Raw genomic sequence first — 25,518 nt, 5'->3', positions numbered from 1 at the left:
GCAGTTGTGGTATAGAATCATGATTACACCTTTCACAAAGCTCTTAGTGAAGATAATAATAGGCAGAATAATGTGCAGACTACATTCAAATCAATGTTGTAACACTAAGTGAGGCTCACTTTGGTTTTTGCATGTTCAATGCAGCTAGATAAGTTCAATCAGGTGTGTCCGAATAGCCATCAACATGCAAAAAAAAAAATAATCCAATGCTTTTTTTTTTTATAAATATATCACTGGTGTCATCTGAAACGAGTCATAATTTGGTAAATTTGGTATAATTTTCTCACAAATTTGTACTATTGCTCAGTTCACGTGTGGGTTATTTTTGACAAATATTTGAGAAATCTACTGTTGGAATTAGCTAGCGCTTTTTGACAATGAAATTACCAAATGTGCTGTTTTAAGGGTCTCCTGAAAAATGTTGATTTGGGACAAGGATATTCCGCCTGATGCCAGTGATTTATTAGGAAAAAAAATTTCAGGGTCGTCCAGTAAAATGGCTTTTAAATGCCAAGCAAAGTTAAAAAAAAATGTTTTTATGTATATTACAATTTCACTCATTTCAAAGTGGTGTTGTATGAGGGGACGGGTAGCTTGGTCCGGAGTGGCCACAGCTTGGAGCCATCGTGGTGCCCTGATAAGAGATTTCTATTTGTGATATTTATTTATTTTTTAATTCTCAAATGCTTATATATAATGCTGACTAGTCTTGCTGCTGTTCATACTGTCCAGTAGCCGAACAAAAAAAAAAAAAAAATGGTTTGCCTTCGTAAACTTGAGTGATGCTGCCCTCTAGTGGATAAAATCATTTTTCTTTTTTTTAAAATCATTTTTCTTTTTTTTTAATAGTTGTAGCATGGCTTACCTCAACTGTCTGTTGGGGGCACACATGATGACCGGCGAGATCGGCACATAGTTTTCTGGGAAGAAAAAAAAGGTCATTTTTCCTTGTTTTGTTTAATTACACAAAAAGTTAGTCGGCAGCTTTGAAACTGCCTACCTTGGTATTAAGTTTATGATGAAGGGCAGAATCAGACAGCCAAGGGTGTCTCAGGGCCTCGGACGCTCCCATCCTCCAGCTGAAAAATGATTATTCCAAAAATCAATCGCGCTTTAGCTAGCAAAAAGAAAATCCCACACAAGGCGATAGTGTACGTTTTATTGACGACGAGGAGCCTAGTGATGAACTCTTTGGCCTCTTCAGTCGTGTCCACAAATTCTTGCTCTTCAAAATTCCACTGGCAGGCCAAAATGTTGTTGAGCGTCTCGTTGTCGTCGTCGCCCAGGAAAGGACAGAGGCCGCTCAGACTGACGGACGGATGGGGATGCATGTTTATTTTTATCATTACAGTATATATATCATTACATGTCAGCTGGATTTGTTGCCCTGTTGACGGCAGCCAATCAGAGTGGCACATATAGACAAAGAAACATTTCAAGTCTAAGGCGGAGAAAAGTAATGCAAGACATTTTTAGGAATGGACAGTACTCACAGCATGTACGTGATGACGCCAAGGCTCCACATGTCCGTGTTAAACGACACAAAGTCGTAGTTGATGACTTCCGGGGCCAAGAACTCCGGCGTACCGAAATTGACTCGCAACTTCTCCCTGGGTTTGTATCTATTTCAGAATCATACGATTGAAGTTAACCCAAAGGAGTCGGCAATACAGAGGTGAACACTTACGTCCTCGCGAGGCCAAAGTCGATGATCTTAATTTTATTGGTCACCCTGCTTACACACAAGATGTTTTCCGGCTGCACTTGAAAGATAATTCCACCTTAGAGTTTGCTTGGTGTATAAAACAAGAAGGAATTTGGTGTGTGTACCTTCAAGTCCAAATGGAGGATGTACATCTTGTGCATATGCTGCAGGCCCTCACAGATCTGCCTGATGAACACCACGGCATCCAGCTCCATTAACGTGTAGTTTTCATCGATTATCCTGTCAAACAGCTCGCCTCCGCCCACGCTGGACAAAACCGTGGCAAAAATTCATCAGTACAAACCAAAACTCATGATGGTCTCAAAACACTTCTACCTCCTGAAAATGAAAAGAGCCGTTCCAATACTTTTGGAGGGGGTATATTTGCATGCAATGTCCCACTTGAGGTACAAAAAAGATTGTGGAGGATTAAATGTAATCGTCAGTGGAGAATGTGTAAGAGATAGGACGTACTATTCCAGCACGAGGATGATGTCATTCCTGGACTCATACGCTGCGTAGAGTTGGATCAGGTTGGCGTGGTCCAGATTGTTCATAACCTGGATTTCGTTCTTCACCACTTCCTGGTAAGGAATCGACACAGGATAAGACGCATGGAGCTGGAAGCGGGACGATCCATCACGATGGTGATCCCGCTATACCTTTTCTTTCTGAGATCTGGCCTTGATGACCTTGGCTGCCAACGTCAGACCGGATGAGTTTTCAACACATTTGTGCACTTGGCCAAAACGACCCCTTTGGAGAAAGACAAGATGGACATTGGAAATTGAACACCGCGAGCAACACGCTGACGGCTTTCCCGCCCTGTTAATGAAAAGAAATGATCTCCGTGCAAACAAACAAGCCGAATGTGTTATTTCATTACAGTGGTGCCTCCGCTTTGAAGATGGGGATTAACACTTGGTGATTAGAAAGCAGCTGGCACCAAAGATACAGTTTCACATACCGCTCAGTCCGGCAATAAAAATAGACACCGAGACTCGAGTTATGAAGTAGACAAGGCGAGGGGGGGGGGGGGGGGCAGGTTATACAAGGCTTCACGGTGGGGAGTTAGAGTAAGGAACCCTTCCACTGACCCGTAAACATGCCATCCTCAATTGAATTCATGCTGGAGTTGAAGAGCATCTCTCACCCTCCCAGGACTTCCTGCCAGTTGATGGTGTAGAAGTTGCCGATCTGGTTGGGCTTGGCCGACACGATGCGGTGATTAAACGGCGCTGGCGGGGGAGGAGCGGTGTCTAAAGTGGGGCGGAGACCAACATCTCGTTGTCATTGACAGACTCGAGGGTCGCCGGGTCGAATTTTATTCGGTAGCTCACTGCTGACTGCCTTTCATTTGAAAATGAAAAACTATTTTTCAGACTATAAGGCGCCCCTGATTTTAAGGCGCAGTCTCGATGGACTGCTTTGTCTGTGGAAATTTCCATGCGCTGGGATGTAAGGCGCGTCTTGAAGAGACACAAAACGAGTACCGAGTGAAACTTTATTCAATTGGACAGTCGTAATTTTGAAGTGCACCTTATAGTCAGAAAAATACGCTTTGTCTGAATGAACCTTGCATTCCATCCATTTTTGAAAAGCTTCAGTTGTGATCCAAAGAGTTCTGACTAACCAATCAAGTATTTGGGTTGATCCTCAGGCTCATTTTCATCCTCAGGCTCGGCTTTGTTTTCATCCCTCTCTGGCGCCAATGTTTCTTTCAGATCAAACTGGGACTCAAGCCCAGCCTGGTTCTGGTTCTGTTCCTGCGGCTTCTGCTTGTCCTCATTCTTGTCCTCCTTTTCATCCTCCACCTCGTCAACTTCCAGGACCTCGGTGTATTCCGCCACCACAACAAGTTCTTCGGTCTCAAAGGAGCCGCTGCCGACACTGAGCTCCATCTTGGCGTCCAGGAAGGTGTCTTCGCATTCGTCACTGATGGAACAACGTAAATGCTCGGACACGTCGTAGGACTGAAGGACTTCGGCTGACTTGTTTTATAAATTGAATGTATTATAATATCAATGTGGTTGTTTAAAAATTGTATTGACAATTTAATTTAACTTTTAATTCTATTAGTGCTGCAATACTTGTCATCATGCATTTATAAAATAATTTTAAAAATGGCTATTCTCTATTTTAGTAGTTTGTTATTTCATATTTATTATTACAGCAAAGCCACATTCATCACAAGGGAAATGTTTCAGATACACCACCAATGGATGAAGATCTACTTCTAAAATAAATAATACACATAAGATAATAATATAAATAAAAATAAATAAAATATTTTTTTTTTTAAATGTAGATACTGAAATAGTAATGTTTTTTCTACATTACTGCAGCAGTATTTAAAATACAGCCAACAATGGGGTTAGAAGAAATCATTTGGGTTCCTGCTCTGACATAAGAATAGAGAAAAATGATGTCCTTCAAAATGATGATCATTGCTAACGATTAAAGTTGAATTGGATTGCATTGAGGAAATTGACAAGGCAAACTACCTTGAATTTATTTGTTCGTTGTTGTCCGATTCAGAATTTTGCGAATCTTCTACAGTAAATTCCTCTACCACTTCCAGCTCTTCCACCACCTCGTCCACCACTTCTTCCACCACTTCTTCTCCCTTCAGTGCTTCCTCCTCCTCTAGCTCTTCGACGATCTCCACTATCTCCTCCACTTCAACGACCTCCTCGGTAACTTCCACATCGTCGCCGCTGTCGGGGTCTGCGGCGGGAACATCAGCTTCCAGATTCCAAAACATGGCAAACTGCTGAGGTGACTTCTCTGCATTCTCATTGTTGAGTTTCAGAACGTCTTTTTGAAACTGCACTTGCTTCTGCAACGAGGTGTCTAAAAACAAAATGAATTGAGGAGCAAACAGACATCATAGATTGATATTTTCCTCCTCATATTTGAAGTTTATGCGTCAGTACGAGCAACTCTTGGGTATCTACCTTCAGTGTCTGGGGGTTTCATCGTCTTTGGAGCTTTGAGGCTCAAACAAGGCTTTTCTGCGCCGTCTTTATTCTGGTTCTTCAACTGTGAAGTACAAGTCATTGAAAATCTCTAAAATGTGCTTTCCATTCGAAGAAATGCAGAAAATTGCATTTGTGACAACATAATAGAGAAGCACAGCTCTTGATGACCTACAAAGGTTCCATAATTGCGAGGGGCGGGGAAATGCTCTGATCCATCGTGCTCTGATGTGTTAGATGACAGTGAGACCTCTTCATTCTCTTTTAGGGCTGTGTTAGAGGTAGTTTTCTAGTGAAAAGACAAGATGGCAGTGCTTAGTAGGGTTATGACAATAAATAAAAAAATAATTAATAAATAAATAAATTAAAAAAAACATCCAACCATTTGTTTGGACTATGAGACTGACTACATCACAACTAGTACGACACTACGTAAATATGCCCCCTAGTGGTCAGGGATGACGTCAAAGCAGTCTGACTGGATATTTGTCCGGCAGTCTTTGGTGCAGTATAAATGTAGCGTCGGGGTAAGGTATCTATCGTGACCCTGGCTGACCCGGGCAACAGGAGGGTAGTACTCATCTTACTTCGAGGGCCCCGGGAACCTCTGGACCGATGCCAGCGGCTCGTAACTTATCTGACTGGAACGTTTTTGTTTCAGGAACGACAGACTTTCCTGAAAAGAACGCAGAGTTCCTGGAACTTAAGGCTGCCTACTCAGTATTTCTGGCATTGGTGTTATTTTACTGTATGTTGGTGGAAAATAGACAATTTAGCACTAAGAAATATTTCACTCCTTCAGCAATCATGACAACAGGTAGATGTGATGACGCAACAATGGAAACACATGGACCACATTACGGTAGCACAAAAATAAGCAACACTCTCTGTTTGCAGGATGCACTTATCCGTGCGCTGAATGGCGCAACAGCATGCCTTTGATTATTCATGGCAGATGGATCGACGACCCACGGCAGCGGGCCAGCGAGTTGAGAACTTTTGCACTCAGCCACAGAATGCAACCCCGAGTGGAAAATATTACAAGTGACGGTAGGCCCCCATCCAACTCACTAAACACTAGACGCTCAGGTTAACATGGAAAAAAACTGTCTTGAAACCACCTCGGGTCGAAGGGGGGCGGGGGGCTGTAGGTAAACAGCACACAAGGGATATTTCCAGTACCTTGTCTCCTCAGTGACAGCGACACTTGCTGCGGATCAAATCACCGATTGGGAGACGCAGGAGTAACAGAAATTACTCGACAGAAATTTAGGAATGTCACACCTCCGGTGGTAGACAAGGACAGAGTTTAAGGTGTGACGACAAGAGAAATTCACTGAAACGTGAGTCACACAGCAGACGGTAGCTGTGCAGTTCTGTTGCTTCTCACCTTGGATTTATTGTGACTTTAATTGTGTTGCTATTATTATTTGTTGCACATTCTCAAGTAGGTGACACGCTAATCTTTGTTTCTTGGTTACATAAGTCACGATAGACGCATATTGGACTCTGCCAAAAAAAAAAAAAAAAAAACTGGCAACGTTTCTTCAATTGACAATTGGCAGCAACAGAGGAATACAATCAAAGGTAACTTAATTCTGTTTTTCCAGCATTTTTTAGGAGCTCAAAGGATTTCAAGTCCTTTCAGAGCACAACCGGTGTGCCCCAGATCCAAAAGCAGCATTTCACCCTTTGCCTCGAAGGTATTTCCCGTGCCACACTTGGCGTCACAGCGGCTCGTCTCACACACTTCAGCACATGCATACGACCCCTGCAAGTTTACAAGCCACCTATCAACAAAGGGTGTTTCCGCTACGATCCATTTTATGGCTTTTTCCAAGACATCAGCCCAAAGATGTCAGAAATGACGGTTGGACTATCATGGCTGGCTATCAAGGAATTGATCATTTCTCACCTTGTCTGGCTTTTTAACATTGTCAGATGATTTCCTCTTTGAGACTTTGTTAGCCTTGCTGTCAGCCGGACCTTTGAACATGAGTTCCATAAGCCTGGAGCTCTTGATCGTCTCGCCGATGAAGCTGATCACCTGCTGCATGCTGAGGACCAGTTTCTCCATCCCCTCCAGCTTCTGCGTCTGAATCTCAGACCGCTGGTTGACCACCGACATGATGGTGCTCATTTCCTGGTATATCTTCTTGACGTCCTGTCCCTGCGACTGATTGACTTCCACACTTGAGACGAGGCTCTTGACATTCTCCGTCTCTTCCTTGTCAGTCACATCGGACTTGGCATCTAGCCGAATAAGGACCTTCTCTTGAAGGTTGATGAGCTTGTCCATCTTTCCACTTAAAGATTCAATCCGATTTTGGATGAGATCAAAACTTCTGTTGTCGCCCATCCTCTGACCTAAGTTCGTAGTCTTCATGGAGGAACTCATGGCTCTCGCAGTGAGACAAAAATCACGTCAAGACACCAACTCGAAACGATAGCAGAAGCGGGAACGTCCGTGAAACAGACGGAAAGATTTTTGGAGCAATTGGAGCCAGCTCTACCCTTCAGTGCTCTCGTCAGTTGTGCAAATCTATCAATTAACACGCCGGACAAAAGGATTGAAAATATGTCACAAGCAATTTCAACAGCAAAAGATCAGTGAAGAAGCTATAAATGATGGGCAATAGTTCTCTCGTAGCAATATTCCTGGTGCCTGCTCCTGTCCGCACTATTGGGATTGCAGTGATCCCGCGGACCTAAATGTAAATGGATAGACTGCGTCAGCACGGGTCAAGTGTTAGGGGAGGGGGCTTGGCACTGCTCGGGCTATGAGACATTTGAGAGCCTTTAAGTGCTAAGCCCACCAGCATCACTCGACTGCCTGGTGTCAAAATGCGCACTGTACACACTACTTGAGTGGCACAGAAGGATGATGAAGCTTGTTTTGCTAATGAAAGGGCGAAGACATCATGTGAGAGATTAGATAGCCATGTTTAGAACCACGCAAACCTAGCTACGGTGTCTTACATTCACTTTTTAAGGCATTAAGTTGTGTTTGCTAAAAATGAAATAAAATGTTATTGACTTATTAAGCTAGTTAGTGTAACATTATGCTAGCTTGTTTGTTATAGTAGCAATTTAAGCTAGTTAACGTGTGCGTAAGTTAGCTTGTTGGATATACTGTACTAGCAACTTAGCTCACTTGACAGTTACTTTGTTAGTAATCAGTTAGCCATTTAGCGCATGTTAGCAAGTTAACATGTTTGGTAGTCACTTGTGTTATTTTACTTGTTGAGTCTTTAAGTCAAGTAGCTCAAGTGGAAAAAAGAAACCCCGAGGCTCAAAGTGGTATAGTCACAGACATAGTACATAACTTGGGTTTTACAGTTTCCTTCTGTCTCATGTTTACAAGGATGCGAGTTGTCAGATTTATTGCCTTCCTCAAGTTAATGTCGCTTGACTAAATAGCGTAAATATGTTCCATACATAAAAAAGACATGTAATCCAGACACTATCGAGGGAATGTGAAAAGGGGCCTGCGATTCCATCCATCTTTAGGGGACATACAGTAACATGACTGGTCTGCCCACTGAAAAAGAGACGGCTGACACGGATGATTTATCGGGAGCCAGCTCGCTGACAAACACGTCCACTGATAACCACCAGGAAAGAGCTAATTTTAACTGCATACGCATATGAACATAATCCACATTCCCTCTCAAACACAATGCATGTATGCGTGTTTCCTCACAGGGCCGAAACAGATTGACGTCATCAAGGAAAACCTTGTAGGCCATTCAAATATAATCGTAAATCCTAAATCTTCGATGCATCTTGGCGGCAACGCAGCCCGCTCCAGCCGCCTTGATGACACTTGACAATGTCGGAGGCGCGAACTGCAAACCGAGCCAGAGTGACCCTGGCCAAATTTGCCACACTGTCGCGATTAGAGCCAAGATGTGAGCTCATGAGCGCAGCGCGCCACGAACGGGTGCTTGGCAGACCGAGCAGAGAAGCTCAAGTCAGTATTTAAGCGTGACACTTGACTCTTATTAAATTCATGACAAAAGTATGCTCGTTTCCAAAGCGCCACATCCTCCACGGTGCGCTTTTGGTTGCACCTGCATATGTACGATGACAGTAAAAGGAAAGAACAAGGTCTTCTGACGTGACGGAAACAGAGCGGAGAGAAAGCAGGCATCCATCACGCCGGCGGGGACGGTTATGTTGCCAACCGATGACAGACGGCGTAGGTCGTTTGCCGCATGTCGTGTCAATTGCGTGGAATACAAAGTTCATGACATATGTTAAATGATTCAACTCTAACATCAACTCTACTTGCAAAATGGTACACGTCATTTGGTTGGTCTTGTGTTGTGAGATTTTTTTGCCCAGCAGTAGATGTAAACTCATCTGAGGCGCTGTTGAGAGTTTGGACAAATATATAGTACGTATCAATCACTCATTACAGAGAAAGCAATGCCAAAGAAAGTAACAGTATCGTGATCGTGTCTTCTCAGCATTCGCGAGCACCTTCCGTGCCAAACAGAGTCTGTACGCGGACGTACACACAACCTGAATGCATCGTGTGGCACCTGTTCACCTATTCAATGTTATAATGTCACTGCAAAATTCCTGTTATGTTAGGACACGCTGTCCACTGAATAAAATGAATACTGGACTACTGGATGCTTCTGTGCATGTCACCACCAAGATGCATCTGGCAAAACCATTGACATTTTCTGGTCAGTGTAAAGAAATAAATATACAAATAAATTTCCACTTAGTGTAGAGAAGGTGGTTTTAGGGCATATTGTTTTCACAACATTTCAAAATGGACAAAATGTGCTCTTTTTTTGTTTTATCATAATGCATTTTATGTAATATACTAAAAGGTGGCTGGATATAACTTAAATACTGAAATGTATTTTATTATATATTATAATACAATAATAGTTTTTAGTGGGTGGCACGATGGTAGAGTGGTCAACATTGTCTTTACAGCAAATTTTTTTTTTTGTCTATGACGTTATAAGGTAAGATATGTTGAGGTTTTATCCCAACATCCACAGTTTATATTTGATTTCGCTAACCGTACAAATTTCTAGTTGAGAATTTAGACTGCTTTACTTGGTTAACCTGTTTTGGCATTCGTTTTGTTTTTTAACCTTTGTTGTCGACATCAGCCTGTGCTGTGAAGTACAGTCATCGTAACCGATAGTTTTTGCGCTTGTTTTGTAACTTGCATGGAAATCTCCTTTTTTGGTTGTGAGTGAGTGATCTGCCTGACACCGCTGCTATCAGGCTACTTGGCAAGCGCTCAATGTGATCAGTTAAAAATGGAGTGTGGCCTGTTGGTCAAAGAACAAAATGTCCCTAGAGGCGTCGGGCCACTGAGCTGCGTGGCTATCGTCCAGTTAGCTTCGCTGCGGTGGCTACGCCTGCCAACGCTGGCTCTACTTTACTTCGGAAACTTATGCACTTAAGTGCGTATGCGGCAGCCGTGAAATTTAATTCCCCCATGTTAAATGCCCCCGCCCCCTGTTCTTTCCCTTTCAGAACCTTGTATTTATTTACCTCCGAAACCCCGAATGGCCAATTACATTGCAGCAAACAACAAAGAAACATACTGAATTCCCGCAAATGATTTGCTCCGGAAATGGCAAGTGTTGGCAACCACAATGTGGTTACTTATCAGATAAGCTAACAGTTAGCCTACTAGATTCTTCTAGTTCTACTAAAGTAGTAATATTTCTCCTTTGTACACTGAAAATCTAGTTCTAGTAGTAATTGTCGTTAAGAATAATTTTATTTTATTTATAAGGCGCCTTTCAAGGCACTCAAGGTTGCCGTAGACATAAAATAGCGTAAAAAATGACCGGAGTTAAGGAAGTATGTTGAAGCGATATGTGTTGACTATGATCTTTGTATATACGCGATTTGATATTTTAAATTATTTTTTTTAAATATTAAAATGAATTAAAATATGTTTTTATTTTAACGTAATTTTATTCTAACATCTGAAATGTGTCCTTGTAACAAACCATACAAAAAAAAGACATGAAAATGAACGAATAATATTGACTGCTTAACATTTCTTCTTATCAGTGAATCAATTCTTTGTGTGTGGGGAAGAAAGTTTCTCTCTTTCAGATATGATAAATATTTCTGTTGCTTTTGAGCATTCCTATTAAGGATGAGGCTTGGGCCTGCACTTATTCCATCATGTATCCACACACGTGAAGATGCTACATGAGACATTTAAGGTCAATGACAGAATGCGGGGGGCCGCGTGGGAAGAGCTTAGTCACATAAAGATGCATCTGCTGTGGTAAATGTCACTGTATATCTCCCTAAATGTCAAAGGAGTAATGGAAATAAGAGAGGGCGAGAGAACGGCAGCTCCTCTCTGAGGTGGCGCCCTCTAACGGCATAAACCGGAACTACCAAATGAGTGTTTAATGCACTGTTTAAAAGGATGCACATATTTCAGGCTTTTTTAGAATCTAAAACAACCTGTTTATATTGATCTATGTAAAGGAAACATTTAACTGGAAACATTAGATGCTACAAAGCAGCAGCAATGTGACTCACTAGATGGCAGTAACACATGTTGTAAATTCGAGCCCTGCACTGTACAATCGCTGGACACGCTGCACTTGCTCGTAAACACGACTGGCCGAGTTAGCTCACGTTTAATTCTTCCAGCTGCCGTGTACAGTATAAGGACGGAAGTTACACACAAGCTGGAAGGAGCGGCCACCATTTCAATGAACCCACCTTTTACCCAAGTTGAAGTGTCAGCTACCTAAATAGCCCTAAATATATTTTTGAAATAAATATTTATTATTGAATATCTTTTATTCAGCTAAAACAGCCCACAGCCATTTTTTGGGGTCTATAGTAATAAAATAAAAAATGTTGGTCATGTTTACGTGTCAATACTTTGTTAGTTTGTTAATATCACAAAATATATACTTGTGGCCATTATGATTCCAGTCTGTTTTGGCAGTTTGGCTATTTAGGCAGTAAAATTAAATTGAAAATCCACAACAACAAAAACATTTTTGAGTGGCAAGATTTACACTCAAGTTAATTCACCACAATACAGTATTTATACATTTGCAAGACTCTTCAGGAAATAAAATAGTGTTGGGGAAATGATAAAATACGTTACACATGAACACGTTTGATTTACCAAAGAAACAAAATAATAAGAATAAATTATATTTGTAACGCACTTTACATTCGGAGGAATCTCAAAGTGCTAATGATGGTGATGAGGAGCTCACTATTTTTATCTATTGACTGATATCTCTGTAACATAATTCTTTGTGTTTACTGCAGTACCTGTGTGTCGCGCGTGGATGCGAGTTGACTCCTCCTGAAGCAGTGTAAATCCCAAAGCCTGTAGCCAATGTAGACTGCAAGCACAGACATGCTGCTGACCAACCAAGTGCTTGCAAAGTCCTTTATCGTTTCAACGAGCCCCCTCATTGTCTTTCCTCCTCTTCTTTAGCACTTTGCTGCAATCTACTCAAACCCCGTTGCGCGTTGGCTGGGGGGAAGGACAGTTTCAAGTGACGGGTTTGAAGGGATGACAGCAAGGTGTTGTGCATGGGACACCCAAATATTAAAAAGCCGCCGTTAATTCAGTTCTGCCCCTTCGGCTCCTATCAGCACTTAGAGCCCAGTGACGGTCGGTTTGTCCCTGTGACTAAAGAGTGACAGGTGCCATGGTGAAGCGCATGACAGCCATGACGCGCATGTGTAATCCTGCGTAACCTCTCCTCCTCTGCACGAGAAAGTAGAGCTTTAATAAAACCAGCACACTTTAAAAAAAAACATTTAAATTCAACTTTAACAAAGCACCGATATTGAGAAACGAGGAAGTTACGCAAGGCCATCAAGTCCCCTGTCAGCCATAGACGTCTATTAGACGTCTGATCTTGTATTGACCTAATTTAGACGTCTAAAATTGGTTTCGGTATCGACCTAAAATAGACGTTTATATTAAAAACATCAAATATGATCATATTTCGAAATTTTTAAGGCTCAACCACCTGTAAATTGTATAAATAATGTACAGAAGTTGTTTGGATTTGTGTTTAATGTGGTCGCACGCGACACGCGCGCACACTGGGCCTTTGGTGTGAAATAAAAAACCTGAGCTATATTGTATTTATTGACTCCTATTAATACGACACGACACGGCATTGTCAATAGAAAATACACCAGAAAAGTGTACCAGTCTCGCGTCTTTATTAACAAAAAAACAAACAAAAAACGAAAGGTGGATTGTGTGTTTCTTTTTTTCAAAATACAAGAACACTTTTCATACATGCAGTTGTCATCTTTTTTTTCTTTCTATTCGTATTGGGCAGTTTTAATATTGATATGCACTGCACTATAATATTGTTGCATTGTTACAACTTGGCTTTTTAGCAAACTTTGCTGGTACTCCTGAAGTTGAATTTATTTTTCGAATATAAGATGTACCGAATGCATATGTACCTCTAGGTTCAACTTCATCTCCCAGAAGGATCGCATCGTTTTCACCTTTTCTAGGTCGGGGAAGAAGACTGGCGCGCTCATGCTTCTGCTGTCAGCACACAGGAGCTCACTTCATCTTGGCCATTCTTCACTTGGCCTGGCTCATTTTGTTGGTGCACTTGGTCTGGGATTTTTCTTCTGAGCAGAAACATAAATTGAATTGATGCACCAATGTAACGACTCTTGAGAAAATCCTATAATCCCCTCAAATTTATACCATTATTTGTTTTAGTAGAATAATTGCATCAATTTTTAATATGAAATGGATTGTGTTGCGATTTTCTTTGTGCAGGTATAAATTAACTTATAAGTTACGTATCACTGTAATTACAGTGATGTGCATTTTCTTCCCAAGAGTTAGCGGTGAAACTGGAACGTCCCATTACCCCTGAACATAAAACCGGAAGCGTTGAACACAAAGGTAGAAACGAACGTGACGAAAATATTTTCTGATCTCATAGACAGTTACAATTTATGCTACAATTTAGAAACATGATACAGAAGATGACAGTAGTTTTAATTTTGTTTTCGAAATTCCAATTTTAAATCGTTTCCTTGGTCACGTGGCAAGTGTTCAAGGATGCAAGATGGCGACGTCTTCCATATCGGTGCAGTGCCCTGTTTGTTTGAAAGACTTCACCTCCGACGCTATTAATGGTCATCTCGATGTTTGTCTACTGAAGGGTGATGCCGAAGGTGGACCACCGATGAAAAAGTTTCGTTCCGAAGCTGCGCCAAAGCTTGCGGGTGCAGACCACACGGCGCTTTCCCCTGCTTCCTCTGGAGTATTCTCCATGTTCCACGGCAACAAGTCGAAAAGCTCACATCAAAATGACACGGACGCGTCACTACCCAACAAACAAGCTAGTGGCGGTGGCGCGGTCAACAAGGCAGTCAAGAGTAGCTTTCCGCCCGAGCTCCAAGCCGAACCCAAACATTCTGGGGCGCAAAGTAAGAGCGACGGACGAACCTTGAACGCAACACCTAATTTGGATCTACGGACACTATTAGCCTCAAACAAACCACTGGCAGAGATTTTGAGGCCGAACTCGATGGAGGAGTACTTTGGTCAGAGCAAAGTTGTCGGGGAACAAACCCTCCTGCGGTCCCTGTTGGACTGCCAGGAAATACCCTCTCTCATCCTCTGGGGACCACCAGGATGTGGCAAGGTGCTGTGGTGACGTCATCACCCTTAACAATCTTGCATATCAGGTGGCAAAAAGACTCAGTCATGTATTTTTAACATTGCACTCCCTCTGTGTTAGACCACTCTGGCTCACATCATTGCCAGCAACAGCAAAAAGAAGGGCACGGCTCGTTTCGTGCCACTCTCCGCCACCAGCGCGTCCACCGCCGACGTGCGAGAAGTCATCAAGCAAGCGCAGAATGAGCTGCGGCTGTTCAAACGCAAGACCATCCTGTTCATTGACGAAATCCACCGCTTCAATAAATCGCAACAGGTCAGCTATATTCGTCTCATGCCTTGCCAGGCCCCACCTCTTAACAAGTAATTTCAATAAAAGCATGATATAAAGTACCTTTTTTGTGTACATTTATATTAATTCAACAAATATCTATTTACCATCCATTACTTTTATTTGAAATGAAGCCAGTACTTACTGGGAAAAAGGATGTTACATCCTCACAGATGTATGTCCCATCGTTTTCTTCTGTATTTCAGGACACGTTCCTCCCTCACGTCGAGTGCGGAACAGTCACTCTGATTGGGGCCACCACCGAGAATCCGTCCTTCCAGGTGAACGCCGCTCTGCTGAGCCGCTGCAGAGTACTCGTCCTCGAGAAGCTCTCGGTAGAGGCGATGGGCTCGATCCTGGACCGGGCGGTGGCGGCGCTCGGGATCACCGTGCTGGAACGGGATCAAGCCAATCCCCAATGGCCGGACCACGAAGCGGACCCAAACGAGTGAGTGCTGCGCTCCTGAGTGGACAACGCGCCACAAATCAAAATTGTTTGGCTGAGCCGGCCCGTTTGGATCTTTGATGGGGAGGAGGGCGGCAGGAGCCAGTGCAATCCTCTGGGCCTGGGTCCCGAATGATGTGTTGACAGATCAGATTTGCGCACGATCTGTAGCCCGCGAGGCCTTTGATGGCTTCTGGCTCCTCGCGGAATGCAATGTTGCATGTCAGGCAGATTTGTTGACAGTATTGTTTGCCAGGCGTGGAAAGAACGCAGCAAATCACACATGTCCACATTAAAAGCTTGGACTTGCACCAGACTGAGGTGGCCCCGGGCATCTCGCCAAGCCTTACAGAAACCTAAAATGACTACCGGATCACTTATTAATGGTGGCTGGTTGTCACGATAAAATGTTGTAGTTACAATTTGATTTGTAGCCCTAAATATTTATATCTCAAATCATCTTTCTCAGTCGAAATGAATTGAAATGCCAATAATCCATTCCAGGACCACAAAAAACAAACACCAGCCAAAAATATTTGTGATACATTTTAAATGATTACAGTATTTTTTCTAACCTTTCTGAGATTGTTGACATGTAACTTTTGAGTTGCTATAAACAGTGGCGCCCTCTGGTGGGGCAGGGTTGTTCTTGTGAGCTGAGGAGGATGCAAAATCGTTGGTTTGGAAATCTGAGGTCCTATTCATTTTGTTTTTCTGTAGGGACTTGCACAATCATAACTAACTTTGTAAAAGGAAAGCCTGTTGATTATTATCTATTTGTTCTCAGGCCCAAAATTTACATTGAGCAAAAGGCCCTGGACACAATCGCCTACCTGTGTGACGGCGACGCTCGGACAGGGCTGAACAGTCTGCAGCTGGCCGTTCAGGCTCAGGTCAGCTTGACCCAGCCTGGACTGACAGGACCAGATGGTTCCGCCCAGGAAATTCTTGTGAAGGAAGAACACATTAAGGAAGGTCTCCAGAGGTCTCATATTCTGTACGACAAAGCTGGTAAGCTACCCCTCCTGATCACTTACCAAAGCAAATTGTTCCTACACAAAAACTGATTGTGGAAGCCAAATTTGGCGGTGGGGATAAATAATCTTGAATTTCATTCTCCCAGCCTTAGAATATTGTCTACATTTTAAATAATAGTTTACAAAGTCAATTTGAATATTTTCCCTTTGAAGCTCCAGCCTCAAGTCGTGACCATCTGTGGAAAACTCGTTTTCCCTGTGGCCTCCCCAGTTGTTGGGTTGCATAACGTTCAGCTGTCCCGAAACACGGAGATTTACTGCTCCCAATTTTATGAGGTGTTGAAATGCACTCGGCCCACTTGACGAATGACTCGCATTAAAACACTAAGTTTGTATCTTGTCGATGGTAAATAAAAGCAAAGTTGGAGATATGATCCGACTCCAGTCGTGCGATGCGGTTTGATTTAGCAGTCAGTGGAACAATCAGAAGGCATCATAATCGTCGTGATGTAACTTTCCGTTTGTATGACTCCAAAGGCGAAGAGCATTTCAACTGCATCTCGGCATTGCACAAGTCCATGAGAGGCTCCCACGAGAACGCCGCCCTCTACTGGCTGGGCCGCATGCTGGAAGGAGGCGAGGATCCGCTCTACGTGGCTCGCAGGCTGGTCCGCTTTGCCAGTGAGGACGTAGGTACGGCAGACAGAGATTCTACGATCGAGTTCAATCAAAATGTTCTTTTCGGGCTCCTCACTCGGCGTTCCTGGCACTCTCAGGTCTCGCCGATCCCTTGGCTCTGCCTCAGGCCGTGTCCACTTACCAGGCCTGTCACTTCATCGGGATGCCCGAATGCGAGGTATGTCAGTGGCCTGAACAAGTTGTCAAAAAAGTTCAAGCAGTTCGTTGGAATAGTAATTGTAATTGGCAGTATTGAGGAGGAAAAAATAATAATAAATAATATATCGTTTATATCTTGATTCCAGGTGATCCTGGCTCAGTGCGTGGTCTACCTCTCCCGGGCGGCCAAATCGGTGGACGTGTACAAGGCCTACAACAACGTGAAGGCCTGTTTGCGGAACCACAAAGGGCCCCTGCCTCCCGTTCCGCTGCACTTGCGCAACGCACCCACCCGTCTCATGAAGCAGTTGGGCTACGCCAAGGGCTACAAATACAATCCGGCCTTCGGCACTCCGGTGGAGCAGCACTACCTGCCCGAGGAGTTGCGCGACATTGACTTCTTTACCTGGACGCCATTGCAAGGATGATAAGCAAAGTCACTTGTCCACTCTTCAGCTTATGTTTGCACTCCTGAAAGTAAAATAAGACTGAGCATTGCGTCCTTGAACTTTTTGAAACTTTCCATGTTCTATGTTTCCATATCATGGTCAAAGGTCACAGGTGTCAAGCTCTAGTCCTCGGGGCCGCATTCCAACATGTTTTCGAAGATTCCCTCGTTAAGCGCACCTGCGTGAAAAGTTTTAGCCACTTTCACGTTCTGCAGGAGCTAGAACTTTTCACGCAGGTGCACTTAACGAGGGAATCACACGGACACTCCATTAGGTACACTGCCATTTTCAAGTGTACCTCAAAACAGGCCACTTTATTAGGGAAAAATCCTGGCCAAAGCTGAACTGAAAGTGAAAAGTGCCACACCCGCCCTCACCCCCACCTCCAATCAGCTTGCTATGTGTGCGTGTCGACTCACCTGTTCACGCCGCGGCGACTGTCAAACATTGTCAAGAGGCTCTCGGATGAATGGCGCCAAGGCTGTCTTCTTTCACATTCCCCGCTCCCGTCGCATGTTTTTCTCCAGCTCTTCTTGGAAGGTAAAGACATGGGAACCGGCACTACAACTGAGAGTTTGACACACGCATGCACAAGTTCAGGATTGATAACTTTGGAAGGGAACAATGGCAGATACTCAAGCTGAAGCTTACCAACAATGATGCTTCAAACACCTAACACCAAACCCTAACCCTATTAGACCTTAAGTACCTAACACCATTAGACCTTAAGCACCTAACACCAAACCTTAAGCACCTAACACCAAACCCTAGACCTAAACCTAACACCAAACCCTAACCCATTAGACCTCAAGCACCTAACACCATTAGACCTTAAGCACCTAACACCATTAGACCTTAAGCACCTAACACCAAACCTTAAGCACCTAACACCAAACCCTAACCCCATTAGACCTTAAGCACCTAACAGCATTAGACCTTAAGCACCTAACACCAAACATTAAGCACCTTTTTTGACAAAATTGAAATTGACAAACCACAGCCCAAGGGTAGGTCTCGAACACTAGTTCCATCGTGTCAGAGGCAATGACGTTAACCACTCGACCAAAGTGTCGTAACGATGTTAGTGACAGAAGAGCAACCGACGCTCACTTCAAGACTGAAAACTGCCTTCAAAAACCTGTGCCACTTTGCCCGCCTCCTACCTCTGCCCAAATTCAGTCCGACCAATCAGAGCGCAGCTGAAATTGGCCTGACCACGCCTACTTTTCCAACAGCCAATCGGGAGGCAATTTCAAATTGAGGTAGAAGGCGGGCAAAGTGGCACTTCGGTTTTGAAGTTTTCAGTCTTGAGGTGAGCGTGGGTTGCTCTTCCGTCACTGCTCTAGTCATGAGTCTTTGGTCGAGTGGCAAACACTACAAACGACAAAAGGCGCCATGCAATGGCAAACACTACAAACGACGCCATGCAATGGCAAACACTACAAACGACGCCATGCAATGGCAAACACTACAAACGACAAAAGACGCCATGCAATGGCAAACACTACAAACGACAAAAGACGCCATGCAATGGCAAACACTACAAACGACAAAAGACGCCATGCAATGGCAAACACTACAAACGACAAAAGACGCCATGCAATGGCAAACACTACAAACGACAAAAGACGCCATGCAATGGCAAACACTACAAACGACAAAAGACGCCATGCAATGGCAAACACTACAAACGACAAAAGACGCCATGCAATGGCAAACACTACAAACGACAAAACACGCCATGCAATGGCAAACACTACAAACGACAAAAGGCGCCATGCACTGGCAAACAGTACAAACGACAAAAGACGCCATGCAATGGCAAACAGTACAAACAAAAGACGCCATACAATGGCAAACAGTACAAACAAAAGACGCCATACAATGGCAAACACTACAAACAAAACACGCCATGCAATGGCAAACACTACAAACAAAACACGCCATGCAATGGCAAACACTACAAACAAAACACGCCATGCAATGGCAAACACTACAAACAAAACACGCCATGCAATGGCAAACACTACAAACAAAACACGCCATGCAATGGCAAACAGTACAAACAAAACACGCCATGCAATGGCAAACAGTACAAACAAAACACGCCATGCAATGGCAAACACTACAAACAAAACACGCCATGCAATGGCAAACACTACAAACAAAACACGCCATGCAATGGCAAACACTACAAACAAAACACGCCATGCAATGGCAAACACTACAAACAAAACACGCCATGCAATGGCAAACAGTACAAACAAAACACACCATGCAATGGCAAACAGTACAAACAAAACACGCCATGCAATGGCAAACAGTACAAACAAAACACGCCATGCAATGGCAAACACTACAAACAAAACACGCCATGCAATGGCAAACACTACAAACAAAACACGCCATGCAATGGCAAACACTACAAACAAAACACGCCATGCAATGGCAAACACTACAAACAAAACACGCCATGCAATGGCAAACACTACAAACAAAACACGCCATGCCATGGCAAACACTACAAACAAAACACGCCATGCAATGGCAAACACTACAAACAAAACGCGCCATGCAATGGCAAACACTACAAACGACAAAACGCGCCATGCAATGGCAAACACTACAAACGACAAAACGCGCCATGCAATGGCAAACACTACAAACGACAAAACGCGCCATGCAATGGCAAACAGTACAAACGACAAAAGACGCCATGCAATGGCAAACAGTACAAACGACAAAAGACGCCATGCAATGGCAAACAGTACAAACGACAAAAGACGCCATGCAATGGCAAACACTACAAACGACAAAAGACGCCATGCAATGGCAAACACTACAAACGACAAAAGGCGCCATGCAATGGCAAACACTACAAACGACAAAAGGCGCCATGCAATGGCAAACACTACAAACGACAAAAGACGCCATGCAATGGCAAACAAAAGACGCCATGCAATGGCATACACTACAAACGACAAAAGACGCCATGCAATGGCATACACTACAAACGACAAAAGACGCCATGCAATGGCAAACACTACAAACGACAAAAGACGCCATGCAATGGCAAACACTACAAACGACAAAAGACGCCATGCAATGGCAAACACTACAAACGACAAAAGACGCCATGCAATGGCAAACACTACAAACGACAAAAGACGCCATGCAATGGCAAACAGTACAAACGACAAAAGACGCCATGCAATGGCAAACAAAACACGCCATACAATGGCAAACACTACAAACAAAACACGCCATGCAATGGCAAACACTACAAACGACAAAACGCGCCATGCAATGGCAAACAGTACAAACGACAAAAGACGCCATGCAATGGCAAACACTACAAACGACAAAACGCGCCATGCAATGGCAAACACTACAAACGACAAAAGACGCCATGCAATGGCAAACACTACAAACGACAAAAGACGCCATGCAATGGCAAACACTACAAACGACAAAAGACGCCATGCAATGGCAAACACTACAAACGACAAAAGACGCCATGCAATGGCAAACACTACAAACGACAAAAGACGCCATGCAATGGCAAACACTACAAACGACAAAAGACGCCATGCAATGGCAAACACTACAAACGACAAAAGACGCCATGCAATGGCAAACACTACAAACGACAAAAGACGCCATGCAATGGCAAACACTACAAACGACAAAAGACGCCATGCAATGGCAAACAGTACAAACGACAAAAGACGCCATGCAATGGCAAACACTACAAACGACAAAAGGCGCCATGCAATGGCAAACACTACAAACGACAAAAGGCGCCATGCAATGGCAAACACTACAAACGACAAAAGGCGCCATGCAATGGCAAACACTACAAACGACAAAAGGCGCCATGCAATGGCAAACACTACAAACGACAAAAGACGCCATGCAATGGCAAACACTACAAACGACAAAAGACGCCATGCAATGGCAAACACTACAAACGACAAAAGACGCCATGCAATGGCAAACACTACAAACGACAAAAGACGCCATGCAATGGCAAACAGTACAAACGACAAAAGACGCCATGCAATGGCAAACAAAACACGCCATACAATGGCAAACACTACAAACAAAACACGCCATGCAATGGCAAACACTACAAACAAAAGACGCCATGCAATGGCATACACTACAAACGACAAAAGACGCCATGCAATGGCAAACACTACAAACGACAAAAGACGCCATGCAATGGCAAACACTACAAACGACAAAAGACGCCATGCAATGGCAAACACTACAAACGACAAAAGACTCCATGCAATGGCAAACACTACAAACGACAAAAGACGCCATGCAATGGCAAACACTACAAACGACAAAAGACGCCATGCAATGGCAAACACTACAAACGACAAAAGACGCCATGCAATGGCAAACACTACAAACGACGCCATGCAATGGCAAACACTACAAACGACGCCATGCAATGGCAAACACTACAAACGACAAAAGACGCCATGCAATGGCAAACACTACAAACGACAAAAGACGCCATGCAATGGCAAACACTACAAACGACAAAAGACGCCATGCAATGGCAAACACTACAAACGACAAAAGGCGCCATGCAATGGCAAACACTACAAACGACAAAAGACGCCATGCAATGGCAAACACTACAAACGACAAAAGGCGCCATGCAATGGCAAACACTACAAACGACAAAAGGCGCCATGCAATGGCAAACACTACAAACGACAAAAGGCGCCATGCAATGGCAAACACTACAAACGACAAAAGGCGCCATGCAATGGCAAACACTACAAACGACAAAAGGCGCCATGCAATGGCAAACACTACAAACGACAAAAGACGCCATGCAATGGCAAACAAAAGACGCCATGCAATGGCATACACTACAAACGACAAAAGACGCCATGCAATGGCATACACTACAAACGACAAAAGACGCCATGCAATGGCAAACACTACAAACGACAAAAGACGCCATGCAATGGCAAACACTACAAACGACAAAAGACGCCATGCAATGGCAAACACTACAAACGACGCCATGCAATGGCAAACACTACAAACGACAAAAGGCGCCATGCAATGGCAAACACTACAAACGACAAAAGACGCCATGCAATGGCAAACACTACAAACGACAAAAGGCGCCATGCAATGGCAAACACTACAAACGACAAAAGGCGCCATGCAATGGCAAACACTACAAACGACAAAAGGCGCCATGCAATGGCAAACACTACAAACGACAAAAGGCGCCATGCAATGGCAAACAGTACAAACGACAAAAGGCGCCATACAATGGCAAACAGTACAAACGACAAAAGGCGCCATACAATGGCAAACAGTACAAACGACAAAAGGCGCCATACAATGGCAAACAGTACAAACGACAAAAGGCGCCATACAATGGCAAACAGTACAAACGACAAAACACGCCATACAATGGCAAACACTACAAACAAAACACGGCATACAATGGCAAACACTACAAACAAAACACGGCATACAATGGCAAACACTACAAACAAAACACTCCATACAATGGCCTGGGAACGCCTTGGGATCCCCCGGGATGAGCTAGATGAAGTGGCTGGGGAGAGGGAAGTCTGGGAGTCCCTCCTGAAGCTGCTGCCCCCGCGACCCGACCCCGGATAAGCGGAAGAAGATGGATGGATGGACAATGCAATACATGCAATACACCATACAATACAAACACTACAATACAAACAATTGATTGATAGAACTTTATTCCACAACAGGGAAATTTACTTGTCACAGCAGCGTACGAGAGTGCAAGAATACAAGGGACAAGTGCCAAATGTAAAAATGGATAAATAAGAGAGCCCCCTAGTGGCCTTGCCCCAGGCAGTTGCCTGGTCTGGTCAAGCACAGCTCTGCGTCAGGGAGTTCGATGGTGTGACTTCTCACCGGCGTCACCCTGCTCACTGGATTCATACAAAAAAAACTTGAAAAGTACAAATGGTGCAATTGGTAAAAGTGATCACATTTACAGTCAGCTGAAACTTTACACCAACGGGCTTTCACCTGATTTGGGACTACTCTTCCTCAGCATCACTGAGATGGCTCAAGAGCCATTGCTTTGTATAGAAGGGTGCTGGCTGGGCGGCCTTTATGAGCGCTACAAAACACAAACACAAATTATTGCAACAATTGTAGACATTGAGTAGAGTGGCAATGGCATGATATTTTTGCAACAATTATACATATCAACTAACGTTTTATATTTAAAATATGTATACAATTATCAGTATATTGTAATGAGTTTATAATAAGGACAAAAGTATCCAAATTATATTTGAATTTTATCATCCAACTCACTCAAAAATGGCGGCATGAATCGAGCAGTCGTCCAAAACGGGAGAAAAATCACGCTCGCAAATGTTTGTTGCGGACGGAAGGCGGGCGGGCGCCATCTTGGAATAGATTTGAACATGACGTAACAGATTCGTCACATTCATCAGTTTGCGTAGCACGGAAATAGCACACTATATGTAATGCAACATTGTTAATTTGACGAAACAAAACGCCAAAGCGATTTGAAATCCCGTAGCGGCAAAACAACAGTTGCGGTGGCCGTGACGAGTGTGAAAATCTTGCATCAAAAAGGCGTCCGTCGTGAGAAACGGCAATGAACGACAAACATTTGATAGCATACTAGCTTACCCGAGAAACCGCCACACGGTCGGGGGCGCCTGTATTTGATAACTTCCCTTGAATCCTGCAACAAACAAGGCGTCCCGTCGTGAGAAACGGCAATGAACGACAAACATTTGATAGCATACTAGCTTACCCGAGAAACCGCCATACGGTCGGTGGCGCCTGCATTTGATAACTCGCCTTGAATCCTGCAACAAACATATAAGGCGTCCGTCGTGAGAAACGCCAATGAACGACAAACATTTACTAGCACGCTAGCTTACCTGAGAAACCGCCCGCGTGTCGCACTTGAATATGACAACTTCCCTTGAGCACACCCCGTCCCCAATCCATGACGTCACATCCGCCAATTCAAATCTTCCTCGCCTGCTCGTCCAATGGCGCTTTGCACACTCGCGTACCACGTGACAGGCCACTGCATTAGGGAAAAATCATGGAACTGAAAGTGAAAAGTGCCACACCCGCCATCGCCAAGGGGAGGTTTCGAACACTATTCCCATCGTGTCAGAGGCAATGACGTTAACCACTCGACCAAAGACTCGTGACTTTGGCAGTGACAAAAGGGCAACCAACGCTCACCTCAAGACTGAGCGCAGCTGATATTGGCCTGACCACGCCCACCTTTCCAACAGCCAATCGGAAGGCAGCATTTCAAATCGACGACGCCACGTCTACTTTACACCCCACCGATCACAGGACCCCTCGTCTGCATCACCGCGCCCCCTTTCCAACCAATCGGATTTCATTCTCATTGCCCCACCCACTTCCTGAGACCTCAGCGAATCATGAAGCAGTATTAAACAAGCGAAAGGAAAAAAATAAATGAAAAATAAGAGTCACAATCTTTATGCAGAAGTGAGAGAAAATTGACAAAGTACAGCCCAAGGGCAGGTCTCGAACACTATTCCCATCGTGTCAGAGGTAATGACGTTAACCACTCGACCAAAGACTCGTGACTAGAGCAGTGACGGAAGAGCAACCCACGCTCACCTCAAGACTGAAAACCCTTCAAAACCGAAGTGCCACTTTGCTCGCCTTCTACCTCAATTTGAAATTGCCTCCCGATTGGCTGTTGGAAAAGTGGGCGTGGTGAAGCCAATTTCAGCTGCGCTCTGAACTGAAAGTGAAAAGTGCCACACCCGCCATTGCCAAGGGGAAGTTTCGAACACTATTCCCATCGCGTCAGAGGCAAAGACGTTAACCACTCGACCAAAGACTCGTGACTTTGGCAGTGACAGAACGGCAACCAACGCTCACTTCAAGACTGAGCGCAGCTGAAATTGGCCTGACCACGCCCACCTTTCCAACAGCCAATCGGAAGGCAGCATTTCAAATCGACGACGCCACGTCTACTTTACATCCCACCGATCACAGGACCCCTCGTCTGCATCACCGCGCCCCCTTTCCAACCAATCGGATTTTATTCTCATTGCCCCACCCACTTCCTGATACCTCAGCAA

General features: G+C 44.1%; 2 protein-coding genes and 2 long non-coding RNA genes across 7 annotated transcripts in view; 2 read left to right on the top strand and 2 right to left on the bottom strand.

Annotated features, from left to right (window-relative positions):
* The window catches only part of LOC119137693, a 136,235-nt gene extending 130,580 nt beyond the window's left edge, over nucleotides 1–5,655 (top strand). The window contains exon 6 of the long non-coding RNA XR_005100986.1: nucleotides 5,581–5,655. This is a non-coding gene — a long non-coding RNA (uncharacterized LOC119137693). The remainder of the gene's footprint in view (nucleotides 1–5,580) is intronic.
* Nucleotides 534–14,947, bottom strand: mylk4a (myosin light chain kinase family, member 4a). Of its 3 annotated transcripts, XM_037277185.1 has the most exons (16): nucleotides 14,809–14,947; nucleotides 13,150–13,326; nucleotides 4,859–4,972; nucleotides 4,663–4,747; nucleotides 4,210–4,558; nucleotides 3,339–3,640; nucleotides 2,859–2,964; nucleotides 2,368–2,461; nucleotides 2,180–2,289; nucleotides 1,831–1,972; nucleotides 1,688–1,758; nucleotides 1,494–1,622; nucleotides 1,156–1,308; nucleotides 1,001–1,079; nucleotides 866–920; nucleotides 534–634 (listed from the first exon to the last, which is right to left on the bottom strand). In XM_037277185.1, exons 2-15 carry the CDS (start codon nucleotides 13,228–13,230, stop codon nucleotides 867–869), a joined length of 1,869 nt encoding a protein of 622 aa, XP_037133080.1. In that variant the 5' UTR covers nucleotides 13,231–13,326; nucleotides 14,809–14,947; the 3' UTR covers nucleotides 534–634; nucleotide 866. The 3 variants fall into 3 exon arrangements, with proteins under 3 accessions (XP_037133080.1, XP_037133078.1, XP_037133079.1); XM_037277183.1 differs by lacking the exons at nucleotides 13,150–13,326; nucleotides 14,809–14,947 and adding an exon at nucleotides 6,599–7,403; XM_037277184.1 differs by lacking the exons at nucleotides 4,859–4,972; nucleotides 13,150–13,326; nucleotides 14,809–14,947 and adding an exon at nucleotides 6,599–7,403.
* wrnip1 (WRN helicase interacting protein 1) lies at nucleotides 13,729–17,420 on the top strand. 2 transcript variants are annotated; one of them, XM_037277190.1, is made up of 7 exons: nucleotides 13,729–14,357; nucleotides 14,454–14,648; nucleotides 14,870–15,111; nucleotides 15,896–16,119; nucleotides 16,623–16,774; nucleotides 16,862–16,941; nucleotides 17,069–17,208. In XM_037277190.1, the coding sequence occupies exons 1-7, from the start codon at nucleotides 13,776–13,778 to the stop codon at nucleotides 17,070–17,072; spliced, it is 1,479 nt and encodes a 492-aa protein (XP_037133085.1). In that variant the 5' UTR covers nucleotides 13,729–13,775; the 3' UTR covers nucleotides 17,073–17,208. The 2 variants fall into 2 exon arrangements, with proteins under 2 accessions (XP_037133085.1, XP_037133084.1); XM_037277189.1 differs by having other exon boundaries at nucleotides 13,733–14,357; nucleotides 16,623–16,778; nucleotides 17,069–17,420.
* A 6,055-nt stretch (nucleotides 17,421–23,475) lies between these two features.
* On the bottom strand, nucleotides 23,476–24,372 carry LOC119137691. Its single transcript, XR_005100984.1, has 3 exons — nucleotides 24,322–24,372; nucleotides 24,065–24,119; nucleotides 23,476–23,519 (listed from the first exon to the last, which is right to left on the bottom strand). It is a non-coding gene; the product is annotated as an uncharacterized LOC119137691 (long non-coding RNA).
* Nucleotides 24,373–25,518: the final 1,146 nt, after the last annotated feature.

This window comes from Syngnathus acus, chromosome 17 (assembly GCF_901709675.1).
Source record: "Syngnathus acus chromosome 17, fSynAcu1.2, whole genome shotgun sequence".
In the NCBI taxonomy this organism is placed as follows: Eukaryota; Metazoa; Chordata; class Actinopteri; order Syngnathiformes; family Syngnathidae; genus Syngnathus; species Syngnathus acus.
Note: the sequence above shows the minus strand (reverse complement) of the source record. Positions and strands in the feature narration are given on the sequence as shown.